This window comes from Esox lucius, chromosome 21 (genome assembly GCF_011004845.1).
Source record: "Esox lucius isolate fEsoLuc1 chromosome 21, fEsoLuc1.pri, whole genome shotgun sequence".
NCBI classification, from domain to species: Eukaryota; Metazoa; Chordata; class Actinopteri; order Esociformes; family Esocidae; genus Esox; species Esox lucius.
The window spans coordinates 10,279,960-10,292,770 of NC_047589.1; the positions used below are offsets into that span (position 1 = coordinate 10,279,960).

General features: G+C 43.4%; 1 protein-coding gene across 4 annotated transcripts in view; it reads right to left on the minus strand.

Moving 5' to 3' along the window:
* ptprn2 (protein tyrosine phosphatase receptor type N2) overlaps window positions 1–12,811 on the minus strand; it is a 176,417-nt gene that overhangs the window by 16,067 nt on the left and 147,539 nt on the right. For 3 of the 4 annotated variants that reach the window (XM_010902790.5, XM_010902791.5, XM_010902789.5), the window contains 4 exons: window positions 11,405–11,620; window positions 7,820–8,029; window positions 2,920–3,067; window positions 2,597–2,670 (listed from right to left, as the gene is read on the minus strand). In XM_010902790.5, coding sequence (XP_010901092.1) covers window positions 2,597–2,670; window positions 2,920–3,067; window positions 7,820–8,029; window positions 11,405–11,620 — 648 coding nt within the window. The remainder of the gene's footprint in view (window positions 1–2,596; window positions 2,671–2,919; window positions 3,068–7,819; window positions 8,030–11,404; window positions 11,621–12,811) is intronic. The other variant, XM_020041996.3, reaches the window with a different exon arrangement.

Here is a 12,811-nt window from a genome sequence, read left to right on the forward strand (position 1 = left end):
ATGTTGCCTGAAAATCTGTCCTGAATCTTAACTGGATAACTCTCCAGTGAGTGACATCCACACCCATTACTATGGAAATATCTGCAATTGTGCAGCTCTACCCTAATTGTTACAGGGAGCCATTCAAGGCTAGAGCAATTACTGAGACGAGACAGATTGAGTCCTAAATTGCACCTTATTCCCTTTGTAGTGAACTACTTGTGACCGGGTCAATAGGGCTCTGTGGTAAGTAGTGCATTCTATAGGGTATAGGGTGCAATTTGGGATGCCGCCATATAATAATACCAGGATGTGCTGTAGAAACGAAAGATTGTCTTGTCTTTTAATGGCTGTCTTCTCTCCTTTTATGAACTTTGTTCTTCATGAGATATCAGAGGGGTTATATTAGCACCAACTAGGGGAGATGATTATAAAGGTTTAACTAAATTCTAATCACTTTGACAACAGTTATACACTGTAATATATGGTAGCCTGTGCTTGCCAAAACTCAATTGGGTTTCGGCAGCTATATTCTTCCATGATGTGAAAATAGGTAGCATCATCCATTAAAATGCTCCTGGCTTTACAAATCCATTTTATAAGATCACCTGGAACTCCTGTTGCCTCGCTATATTATTCGAAATGGCATTTCTGGAGAAGAGCTAAAGAAATGAATGCCCTTTTCCATTCCACACGGTATCACCTCAATTAAATGGCAGTTCTTTGTTAGCATCACACTCCCTTGCCTAGTTGAAATTCCACAGATGGCTTTTTTCCATCTTGACAGAAATGAAAGACTTGATGCTAAAAGCTAGAGGCTCAAGCTCCCTGTTATTCAACCTCAAGGACACAGGCGTACAGTAGCAAAGCTCTGCCCGACATCACCATGTGAATACCAAAAGCAGAACATGAAAAGCTGTCCCCTGTATTTCAGTTACTCTCATGCTCTGTTCTCTCTTTCCAATTGGAAAGACAGACAGACCTTGGAAAAAAGAAGTATTTTAGATAAAAGCCTTTTGGTTTGAGGTTTCGATGCAAAAGTCATCACAATTAATATATTGCTATTCAATGCCGTGCCAACACACCCTAAATTTGTCACACCATTCAAGTACGAATGTTCGTGAAAACTGAGCTGAATATCAAAACCTAAGCCAGGTAAGACTGAGACCGAGACCGGCACCATTTGATGCATCCATAAATAGCACCCCATTCCCTGGGCTGACCACTAGCTTGGACCAGGGCCAGTGACAGTCTGATTAGACAGTACTGTTGGGGGAATACACTGCTATTAGAATGCACACAATGTTAGCTGGCTTCCTTTTAGCTAAACTGAACACTAATGACACTGTACCCTACCATCACCCAATCATCTGTTGACCTGAGCTGAAGAAGTGTAAAAGAAGAGGTGTCCGGGGGGCATCTGGGCCAAAGCATCTTATTCATATCACCCCTCTATGATACAAATGGGTGGGGTACGCCTCCAGGCACCAACCCCTATACCCTCCAACCCTGCATTCCACAAAATGTGTATGTATTTTTTTTGACAAGCGGGCCATTTCCAAGGAGGACAGAGGCATGCTGACAGACGTAATTATGGCAGTTTGGCAGAGCTCAGTGCGGGGTCCCGTCGCGGTGTAATTACCATGCTTTCTTCTGTACAGCGCTGCAACACTGATTACTGTCTGCTCTGCTCCGTGTACAGCGTAACCCACTCTGACTACTAATAGCAACAAGGAGGAGTGGAGGAACAACTCCTTTAGACATATCCACTTGTCGTTTCATTGTTTTCCCCATCGAACGGAAACACAAAAGACGTTTGGTTTGACATTCTAATGCTGGAGCGACGCAAAGGACGCAATAGATGTCATCTGGAATGGGAAATACAGCAGTTTGTTTTTATCAAAAAGAGAAAGAGGAGTGAGACGAGAGACAGCCCAAAGAAAAAGCAGATAGGCAGAAGTCAGAAGTGTCTGGTAATCACTCATTATATTAAGGCTTCAAAGACAGTGTAGATCTATATCGTGAAAGGACGATATCATCATTACATAATGCATTATGAAAGCATACAAATTCAGGAAATACAATAAAGAGATGCGGTCCAACTTGGTGTTATACAGTAATAGGTCTTTAGTCGAACTGTGTAGCCTATCCTTGTCCCTCACCAGAGAGTTTTCCCTCCGTATTAAAATGCATAGTTTTTGGTTCCTTTTGAATGGGATCCTTGTCTAAGAGCCTCAAGGGAAATCAGAACTGGCATTTATTGTGAAATGTTAAAAGAAAAATACAGGAATATTACTCTGAACCTTTTTGATATTTATGCCATTTTGGATTTGTTAAGGGAGAAACATTATTGGGAATGAATACTGTAAAGGGGAGCTAATATCTCAAGAGGACAACCATTTCAAAACAAGCTAGGTGACTATTATTTCACTAGACTCTGCAAATCCATCAAGATGCAAAGTGTGGAGGAATAAAGGCGAAAGCATTAGAAGGGAAAATGTCTCACAAAAACCAATATAAATTCAGTATAGTACCTGAACAGGTCTTTGTGTAGTTATAACAACACAGCTTAAAATAACAGAAAGTTAATGAGTATGGAAGGTGGACTGGTACTCACAATTGGGCTGGCATTGATGTAATCGGAATTGCTATGGTTATTCTCCACCTTCAAGGTTATTCTGGAATGATCATCTATAATGGAAATACATAATTCATCAAATTTTTTGGTAACAACAATTTGTAACAATGGATTACGGATAAATTACATGTAATTGAAAATCTTTTTCCCCCCTGGGTCAATTCACACGGTCAGAAATTAAATATCCTATGAGTCTTACTAGTGAGCGGTGAGGTCATGTTGCGGTGAATGTGAGGTCACACTGCGGTCAATAAGAGGTCACACTGCAGTCAAACATGTCAGAGATCTGCAACAACACTCACAGACGACCACGGAGTCTGAGCGGTTCTTCTTGGTGTTGTGTTCGCCCTGGCCCACGTCACATGCGCCAGGCTCAGCCAAGTAGCCACACATCGCCTCCCACTCCCTCTCCAGACGGTTCTTGTTCTTCAAGTGGTCCTCCATGTACGACTGTGTGAACAAAGGGGAGAGAGAAACACAAGCCGTTTCATAACAACCCCCATAACTGAATAACCAAACGGAAGATAATGAACAGAAAACTGAACAGTAAATATATACAGAAACATTTATATGGGAAGGGATGGTGGGGACGGTTCCCCGGAATACATACTATAATATTTGGAAATTGTTATCCACTGGCTAAAATGACTAAATTCACATAATTGAAACAATCCTGTGCTGTAGACCTGTTTTATCTCAGTGGATCTCAAAGGCACCGGAGCAGAATACTAACCCATATTAACACTGACAGACACACAGACAGACACACAGACAGACACACAGACAGAAACACAGACAGACACACAGACAGACACACAGACATAAAAACAGACAGACACACAGACAGAAACACAGACAGACACACAGACAGACACACAGACAGAAAAACAGACAGACACACAGACAGAAACACAGACAGACACACAGACAGACACACAGACATAAAAACAGACAGACACACAGACAGCTGTAGACACATAGACAGACACACAGACAGACACACAGACAGACACACAGACAGCTGTAGACACAAAGACAGACACACAGACAGACACACAGACAGACACACAGACAGCTGTAGACACAAAGACAGACACACAGACAGACACACAGACAGCTGTAGACACATAGATAGACAGGCAGACAGCTGTAGAGCCACGATGGGGTAAAGTGTCATGGTAATTCCTCCTAAGCTTCTCCATGGTGTAAACATGGAGGGGGTAAGTTCAGGAGGCGGTGGGGGAGGGGGGGGGGACTGCTCCTCGCAATTAAGACTCCTGAAAAGGTCTGTCTGCACTGGAACTACTTCAGGGGTGCTTCAATCACCTCGTCTTTAAAAAAAAAATACGCTTGCACAGCTCCTGATAAGATTGTCTGCATTTAAGCCATCGCTCAGAGAAGACAAAATTGAATTCGCCAGAGAGACAAAGGAGAAAAGAAAAGCAGAGGGATTAAAGAAAGGAGAAGAGGCTGCTTCTCTAACAAACCAGGGCAGGTCTTATGGTGCTCGGAGGCTGGGGCGGCTTGGGAGAAGCCTCTTTTTCAGAGACACAGTTTTCGGCTGTATCAACGCTCCCCGCGGGGTTAAACGGTTTACGCCGTTATTGTGTAAGGCGGGAGATTACAGACTCATAAACTGATATGGGGGGGGGGATCAGCCGGGTAATGCAACGAAAGTGATACCCAGATGTGTTCCGCTTTTATCATGCGTTGGAGACAGTGGAGGTGCGTCGGGTGAAGGGGGCGATTGCGTAGTTATTATCTACAGCTCAGTTAAGGCTGTCAATCAACTTTCAACACAGAGTTGCCACGGAGCTAGACGGAAAAACTGCGAGACACTTGGAGATATGCTGCACATCTCCGTGTAGGAGGTGACGATGCTTCGCTTTTCCTTGGACTGAAAATGATCACTTTTGTGAGACGGAAAAAAACCCAGAGGAATTGTCTCCATCTCCGTATCATTCTGTTTACATCACTGTACTTTTGTCAGCACCGAGCCCAGGTCTGCATATCGGGTGGTGGGCTGCGTCGCCCACGCAACAAACATACAATGCAGTCTTTTCTGGCTTTTTTTGGAGTGTGACAGTTGAATGACAGGCTGTCAGGAATCACTTGACAGTTGTCATGACAGCAGGGAACAACAACATTGGCTCTGTCCCAACTGGCACGTCATTCTCTATATAGTACACTTTGGCCCATAGGGGTCTGGTCAGAAGTTGTGCACTATAAAGGAAATAGGGTGCCATTGCAGACACAAAATATAGCTCCATAGCCCTTCAAGCCCCCTACACAGACCTAAATGCATTATATTGGTCCATATTTGATCTACACATCCAATGGATTACAGAATTGTCACCATTCAAAGGCTTATGCACTTACTATGAATTGGACACAAATTGAAGTAAATGGGATTTGTAGTGATCTAACAGGCTGATTGTGGATGAATGAAGCAGCAGGCCTAGCTCTTCCTCTTCTAGGGGGAAAGAATGTGTTTCCCAAATGGCATCTGGCACCAGTAGTGCACTCTGTATGGAATAAGGCACCACTTGGAACACCAGGATTTAGTGAATAAGGGATTAGTGGCTGGGCTGCCAATCAGAGGTGCTGAAAAGACGGGTGTCAAGGAAACACAGAGTAATCCCCCTGACAACAGTCCTCATAGAGGTGCTACCATTAGTTAGGAAATGCCGGCGCAACAGGCAACACACGGTTATAATGGATTCACTGTCAAACAACAGCAACACAACATTATTACTGTAATAATGAATTCACCGTCAACCAACAAGTAACGTGTCATTACTGTAATAATGGACTCACCCTCAGCCAAAAGAGGTAACATGCTATTACTGTAATAATGGATTCTTCATCAGCCAACAGAGGTAACGTCATTACTGTAATGATGGATTCACCATCAGCCAAAAGGTAATATGTCATTACTGTAATAATGGATTCACCATCAGTCAACAAGTATCATGTCATTACTGTAATAATTGATTCCCCATTAGCCAACAGGTAACACTTTATTACTACAAAAATGGATTCACCATCAGCAACAGGTTATTCACCAGGAATACAATAGAAATCAAAAAGCTAAAAAATCCCTTATCATTGAGAAACAGCTGTTATCCTCATCTGCCCTACTAACAAATGATTCATTTTGATTATTTTTTTTCAAAACAAGGACATTCTTCCTTGGGCTAGCTATCGATTTTCTGAGACAACAAATAAGCATTTACAATTACATCAGCATCACAACCATTTGCTGGACAGCACAAACACATGACCATAACCACAAACTAACACCAAGGGAAATCCAGGAGAACGACAAGGTAGAGAAATGAAGCACAACGCAAGCATTACCCTGGGGAGCTATCCATGATGCTGAGAGCAAGTCACTGGAATGTCCTAAAGACGCTGTTTGTGTTTGAGTAGGCTTGAAATTGGAAACAACGTCGAGGGCAATGAAATAATCCATAACCATTTCAATGTATGGTAACAATGTGCGGGCGAGTGATACAAACAGACTACTTGGTTCAAATTATCTCGGGACCTTAAGGTCTATAGAAACATCACAGCGAATCAAGCCTGGGCGATAACACTAACTATTGCACTCCCACACAGGTAAGTGAAATTTGGAGGTTCTGCAGATTTCTCCACAGTAATGAACACCTGTACTACGCCGTGAAAGGTCACCATACATCCTGGACTAAGATAATAGCATGCGCTTCAATAAGGCAGAGTAGGAAACCACAGATAGATTCTAAATTGCAGCGCATTTCCTGACCAGAAAGTGTGCACTAAATGAAGAACAGAGAAGCACAGGTGAAGCCTGAATAAGAGCAGATCTTGCCAGAGTTTTAGATGCAGATGTGAGTTATGAGCGAACCCAGTACGGCAATGTGCTCTTTAACAAGCAAAGTGCTCATCACTCCCATACGACATGAGATCCATAGAGGTCAGGAAAGGAGAGACAATTCTTGTCTGAAATCAGTAATACAGAGGCAATCTTACACATGGTTAAATGTGAGGTGCAAATGGAATTTGAAAGAGAAACAGTCTGCTTGTCAATCATCCAGGAGTCAAACCAGAGTCAAGGTCTGTGTGATTTATTTGAGCATTACCAAACTAACCCTTTCTGAGGGATAAGCAGAGAATCTGGGTTATTAATACAGTATTATTATACTGTAATTAAAAGTATGTTTCATGACGCAGGACTTTGTTGTAGTGTAAAGCAACCATTTTTATACTAAAATGTTTCAACCATTTGAAGCGATCTTGATATTTGCAGGAAAGATTGTCCATTACCGTGAATACAACACTCGAGTTCTTCCTCATTCATTACAGACTTTGATACAAAAGCCTGACACATCCTGTGATGAATTCCACCCCATTAATGAAAACACTGCCAGGCATCTATCCATCTCTTTTATCAAGCTTGTCTCAAATGAATAAAACAAAAGTTTGAGCAAAATTAAAACAATCCATTGTGTGTGCAACTAGGGGGTCCCACAAGGGACTCAAAGCCTTTTCAAAGAAAAACAAAACAAAAAAATCTGAACCGTTCAACTGACAATGATATTTCACTACTGAGCAGCTCTCATCACACAAAGCAATATCCATCTCGCTTAGACTTCAACAGACAGACAGGAAAAGAGAGACATAGAAAGACGCTGAGAGATAGAAACAGACAGAGGGAGAGAGAGAGAGAGAGAAAGAGAGAGGCAAGGGAGAGGGATAAAGAGAATAGCAAAGAGAGAGAGAATACGAGCAAGATAAAGAATGGCCGAGAAGACAGGCTCAGATAAAAAGAAACAGAAAAAAAAAAGAGGGAGAGCGATAGAGATGGAAAGAAAGACAGAGATGGAAATAGAAAGAGATAAGGATAAGATGCGGGGGATAGTGAGAGACGGGGAGTGAGTGACAGCCAGCTAGACAGAATGAAAGGTGGCAGCTGAGAGCTAGGGGAATAGTACTGAGTCCTGGACTCACTCACTCATAGAGATCCTATAAATTACACTCCTCTATCTACACTCCATACTGACTCTGAACATGTTGGTGGGCCTGCAGGGTTAAAGCCCCTCACATCAGATAGAGAGCGGGACAGGCAGAGGAGACGGGCAGACAGACCGATAAAGGAGACAGAAGAAAACAGGCGACGCACGGTATTCATCTATGTGTATGTATGTACGCGCGTTCCTTTACCAGGATCATGTGACCGGTGGAGATGTCCATGTTGGAGGGGACCGGCTCCTCACACCAGGAGGAGGCAGAGCTGCGGGCAGAGGGGCTGGCCACGGGCCCCCCGTCGCTGAACTGAGACGATGAGCTGTTCAGCCGTGAGTGGCGTCGCAGAGGTTCCGGCCGCTCCGCGCGCTCCGATGTCCGCACTGCCATACGCTGTCGACACAATTCCTAGAGAGGAGAGAGGGAGGAGGACCAGGTCAGCCGCTGTTGCCTCTGGTTGTGTCCTCAAGGCGCACACAGTGGTGTAGCCTAAATGCTGTACTATACCAGTCCAATTAGAAATTCCTTCCAAATCTATATAGACCCCAATACAAAAGCTATGCACCCATTGTTTTAATTTGTTGTAATGACTTCACATTACCCCTGGTAATCTTTCCACTGTAAGAGTCATCCCTACGGAGCATTGTTTTGTAGTATACAGAGAACAGTTTTTATCAGGAAATAGAAATAATGTCAGTGGTCATGAAATGAGCTTACAGGGAGCTAGAATTGCCAAGGGCAAGTCAGTATATTGCCATCATTTTACAAAATAAAACAGAATATGAGACAAGACATCTGGAGGTCTTTGTTGTTTATGTATTGATTGATTTCCATTTAGTAAAAATGTTTCTGAGCCACTTGTTTTCTAATGAATTCGGTACTTGTGCATTTATTATCATACGCAGAGGCAAATGCTATTAAGACTATAGTTAAAAAGATTAACAACAAAAACATCACAATATATAGCCCACGATGTAAGACACTGCCTCTGAGCAACAAAATACTGCCCACATGTAAAATGTAATAGCCATATTCATCTTTAGGTAAGAAGGATATCTGCTTTCATTACTCAAAGAGATTAAAACATAACAAGGAATACATTCCTTAAACCCAATGGATTTTCTTTGAACTGAGCAACCACGCTGCCCTGAATACAAAGCTGCAACCGAGACCAGCAACCTATGTATTCACGTGTGCAGGACCTGCTTTGGCATTTGGAATAATATTGTCAGGTGAAATTCTATTCATTATTTAATTATGGGTTATTTAGTATTCCATTATTTTTAACCCGGCAGGAATCAGAGAGATCCAGGGGAGACTTAGAAATGACTCCCACTGCTGCCACCTCACCATAAAGATTAGTCCCCTCAACAAAACCACTCTGCGTTTCTCCCATCATGCCTTGTGTTCAGACGCCCTGTTAAGGATTCGGAGCCCGGACGTTATCTTAGCCAGCCAGTCGTCTTCCCCCAAATCAAAAAAAGAGCAGAAAAGAAAACATCTCTTTGTTTGAAGGGTCTTTACAGGTCCCCCCCCACCCCTTCCCCCACTGGCGATAGTGTCAGCCTTATCGGAGGATTCCTTCATTATATTCAAGGTAATCTGGGAGGCCCTTGGTTTGGAGGTGTAGCCTGTTTCAGTCCCACAGAGTCCAGATCTATAATTGTGATGTTTCACTCCGGGTGTCAGTAGTCACTAAAAGCTAGTCTAAGCCTGGCATTGCCCACGTCAAACCGTAATTGTTATAACCATGAAGATTTACCAGGGGATACTCCCCTTTGGGAGCTTTCCACGTCCTCCTAATGATTCATTCGGTTTCTCTTGACTGTACCTTTGATGGGATGCAAAATAGCATCTGCATTGCCAGGTTTCTATTTCTGGCGTTTGACATACTACATGTCATGCTACCATTGGTTGATAGTGATTACCATTGGTTTATAGTGATTACCATTGGCTGATAGTGATTACCATTGGCTGATAGTGATTACCATTGGTTTATAGTGATTACCATTGGCTGATAGTGATTACCATTGGTTTATAGTGATTACCATTGGTTGATAGTGATACAAGCATTTTTCCCAACGTGTGGCACTGAAAAACTATTTTGGTTTAATCTTTTATCTGTTCTAGAGAAACACAGGATATTTAATTACTACTACTCAACATTGTACAAAAACCCAATACAAAAAAAGGAATAAATGCTTTTCAGGTAAAACATTTTAAATGCAGCTTTATGTTAATCTCCAAGTCAAATGTATTTAAAATAACTGATTCACATTTGATTTAGTTATTTCGTCTGCGTGTCATCTTCCCGTCGGGTTTAGTTAAACAAAATTAGTCCACATATAACCTAGAGTACATACTGTAACACAGAATAAACCATCTGTTAGCACAATAGCTAACAGTCATCTCACTCTTTGGAGAGCTAAATCTGTAACTCTAACAGAACATTTATGTAAAAGTGCTCAATTCTCTTTCTTTCTGTAAGTATCACAATAAAGTTGGGAACAGGCTGAATGTTACACCACTTAACCTGTCCTACTGTTCCCTTCAGATGACTGAAATAACAATACGTCTGGTATTCCATGTGCATACGAAACAAGGGGGTACAGGAATATCTTCTGTACGGCAGAAAATCCTAAAATATTGTGGGAGCCTATTAAATCTGAATAAAAAAATAAAAAAAGGAAAGTCATTGAAATAGTGGTCCAAACGGAGGGTTACAGTTTACAAAACATTTCCCTACTCTTGTATTGACTGTACATCTTTTAGTGTTTCCAATGGGGAAAGGCGACAATGTAGAAGGCTGATTAAATATTGAGAATGTGAATGTGATGGGTGAATGTACACTGAGTGCCCACACTGAGCACAGCTGAGGCCAGGACAAAATCAATATGAGCCAGCCAGACAGCCAGCCAGCCATTCGCTGGTCCTGAAAGAACAGAGAGAATAGGTCACACAAGGAAGCCCTGCTCAATAGTCACAGGTCATAGCGAATACAACCCTCACCGAAATATCAAGGCTTTGTCTGGATTTTAGACCTTTGTACACATACTGGCGCGCCTAGTTCAACCAGTTTGGGATTGTAAAATACCAATAGTTTATTCTAGTTCTTTAATGGTCTTAAGTAAAATGTTGTTAAATGCTATGATCTGTTTTATTCGGTTTTGATCTGTGTGCATAGTTAAGGACAACACACGATGAGCAAATTTTGAACCCATCTTTTCTAAGACTGTAATCTTGGAATTGGGATACAGAAAGATTACTCAGCATTGTTTTGGTAACCACACATAAATCTCAAGATAGCGCTATTACAGACAAACACATCATCTACAAACAACTGTCACTAATGTTACAAAAATAGCAGCACAAGAAATTCCCTTCAAATTGACTAATTCAGAGACTAAGTGTCACTGTAGACCAGTCAGAGTAGAGATAGTTTTAGGATCCCGGCTCCTAAAACAAAAGATAATTTTAGGAGCCGGGATGAGAGCGCGCCATTTTTCCACCAACCACGCAGTCCCCAACAAAAGATAGTTCTGGTTTCAAGAAGATATGGAACCTGTGACGCAACTTCCTCTTCAGGATGTCAACAAGGCAACCATTCCATCCTGAATCCTCCCCTGCATTTACAGGACTGGCTGAACAGTGCAGAAGAGAACCTCCCCCTGTCTTCTTTTTAGTTTCGTCAAGACCGCCAAGTGGGGGATCTAGTTTCAGGCGTTTGAGTTACAACTCTGATGCTGTGCCGCGATTGGCTGTGGCCAAGGAGGCTCCTCTCACCTGATAGGTTGCGGTTGCGTCAGTGCTGGTGTCGGTCCCCAGATTGGCTAGTTTCTCCTTCAGCTGAAGCTCGGAGCGATGACGCAGGCAGAGGAGCGAGCCAGACGCTGCCAGCGCACCCATGATCAGGGCCACGGAGATGACGGTCAACACTAGGAACTGCCCAGACTCCAGGCGATTCTCCTTGACCACTGGGATCTGCTTCAAGCGGTCCTTCTGGGACAAGAGAGAGATAGAGAAAAGGGGAAATTAGAAAACTACCGGTTAAGGCAATGTAGGTAGGACGCAGAATGTTCATGCTGTAGTAGCCTCAGCGACACATGAGCCACGCACAAATAAGCAAAGCACTTCCCTCCATGTCTATTCGGCACCTCCGCCCCCTCATTTATCCCCCCCCCCCCCCCCCCCCGTTTATGCCCCCTGCCCAGCCTTCTCATTACCTTACACTAATAGTCATTCTATAATGTGCATTCAAACTCGCTGAAACCCTCTTAACTCCCCAGTACAGCCTACAAACCGACTGCTCTAAAGACATTTAGGGCCCATTTTGTTCTACCATGGGGAGAGCTGCCACTGAGCGGCTATAGGAGGTTTAGATAGTACAAGCTTGTCACTAATTAGCCTTCCCAGCCTTGAGTTTGGCTGGATTAAGGCCCTGGCCCGGACCCCTGAGCTAATGGCTAGGAGAACCTGAAAGAGCGGGGTTGGGGGGGGGGGTCTCAGACCGGGTCTACAAAGCACAAGCCCATCAGAGCGGCCCCTTTCAGAGACAGAACTCCTCCCCGGTGGTCAGAGCTAAGCCCGGGGGAATGGCGTGGTATTGGCGCATTATTGTCCCCCACAGGCCCTTGTGAGGCTGCCTGGCTCAGAAGCTTACGCCCGGTTCCCAGTGAGTCCATGGAACCACTGTGAGGGCCATAGATCCGTTAAACGGATCCGAACCCATTCGGCGAGTGACTTTGGACCGGAGTCGCAGCTCCGTCAACTAGGCTGACCCCCGTATGTCTCAAACTATTCAAAGCCTTCCCTTCACCTACGACCGTAGTGCCAGAAGGGCCTTTCAACTTCAGTCGAATCTGAAACACACAACAACTAACAGCCACATCAAGACGGCACTCAGTCGTGGTGGGAAAATGGGTAAGGCAAATACACAGCGGCATCCATTCTGTTCTTCCTGAAAATAAATGTATTTGTAACCATAACGCATGACCACTTTCGGTTCGTTCGGGGAGTGTGTGGACGCTGAGGCCTTTGATTACACGCTCACACTGATTACCATGTTGGTCTGATGAGGAAGAGAGAGTCTGTTGATTACAGTGGATGTGGCTTTGCCATACAGCTTCAATTAACAGCAGACTTGACAACAATCGGGAGGTCTAAGAGAATCTCTTTAGTGAAGACTAGCGA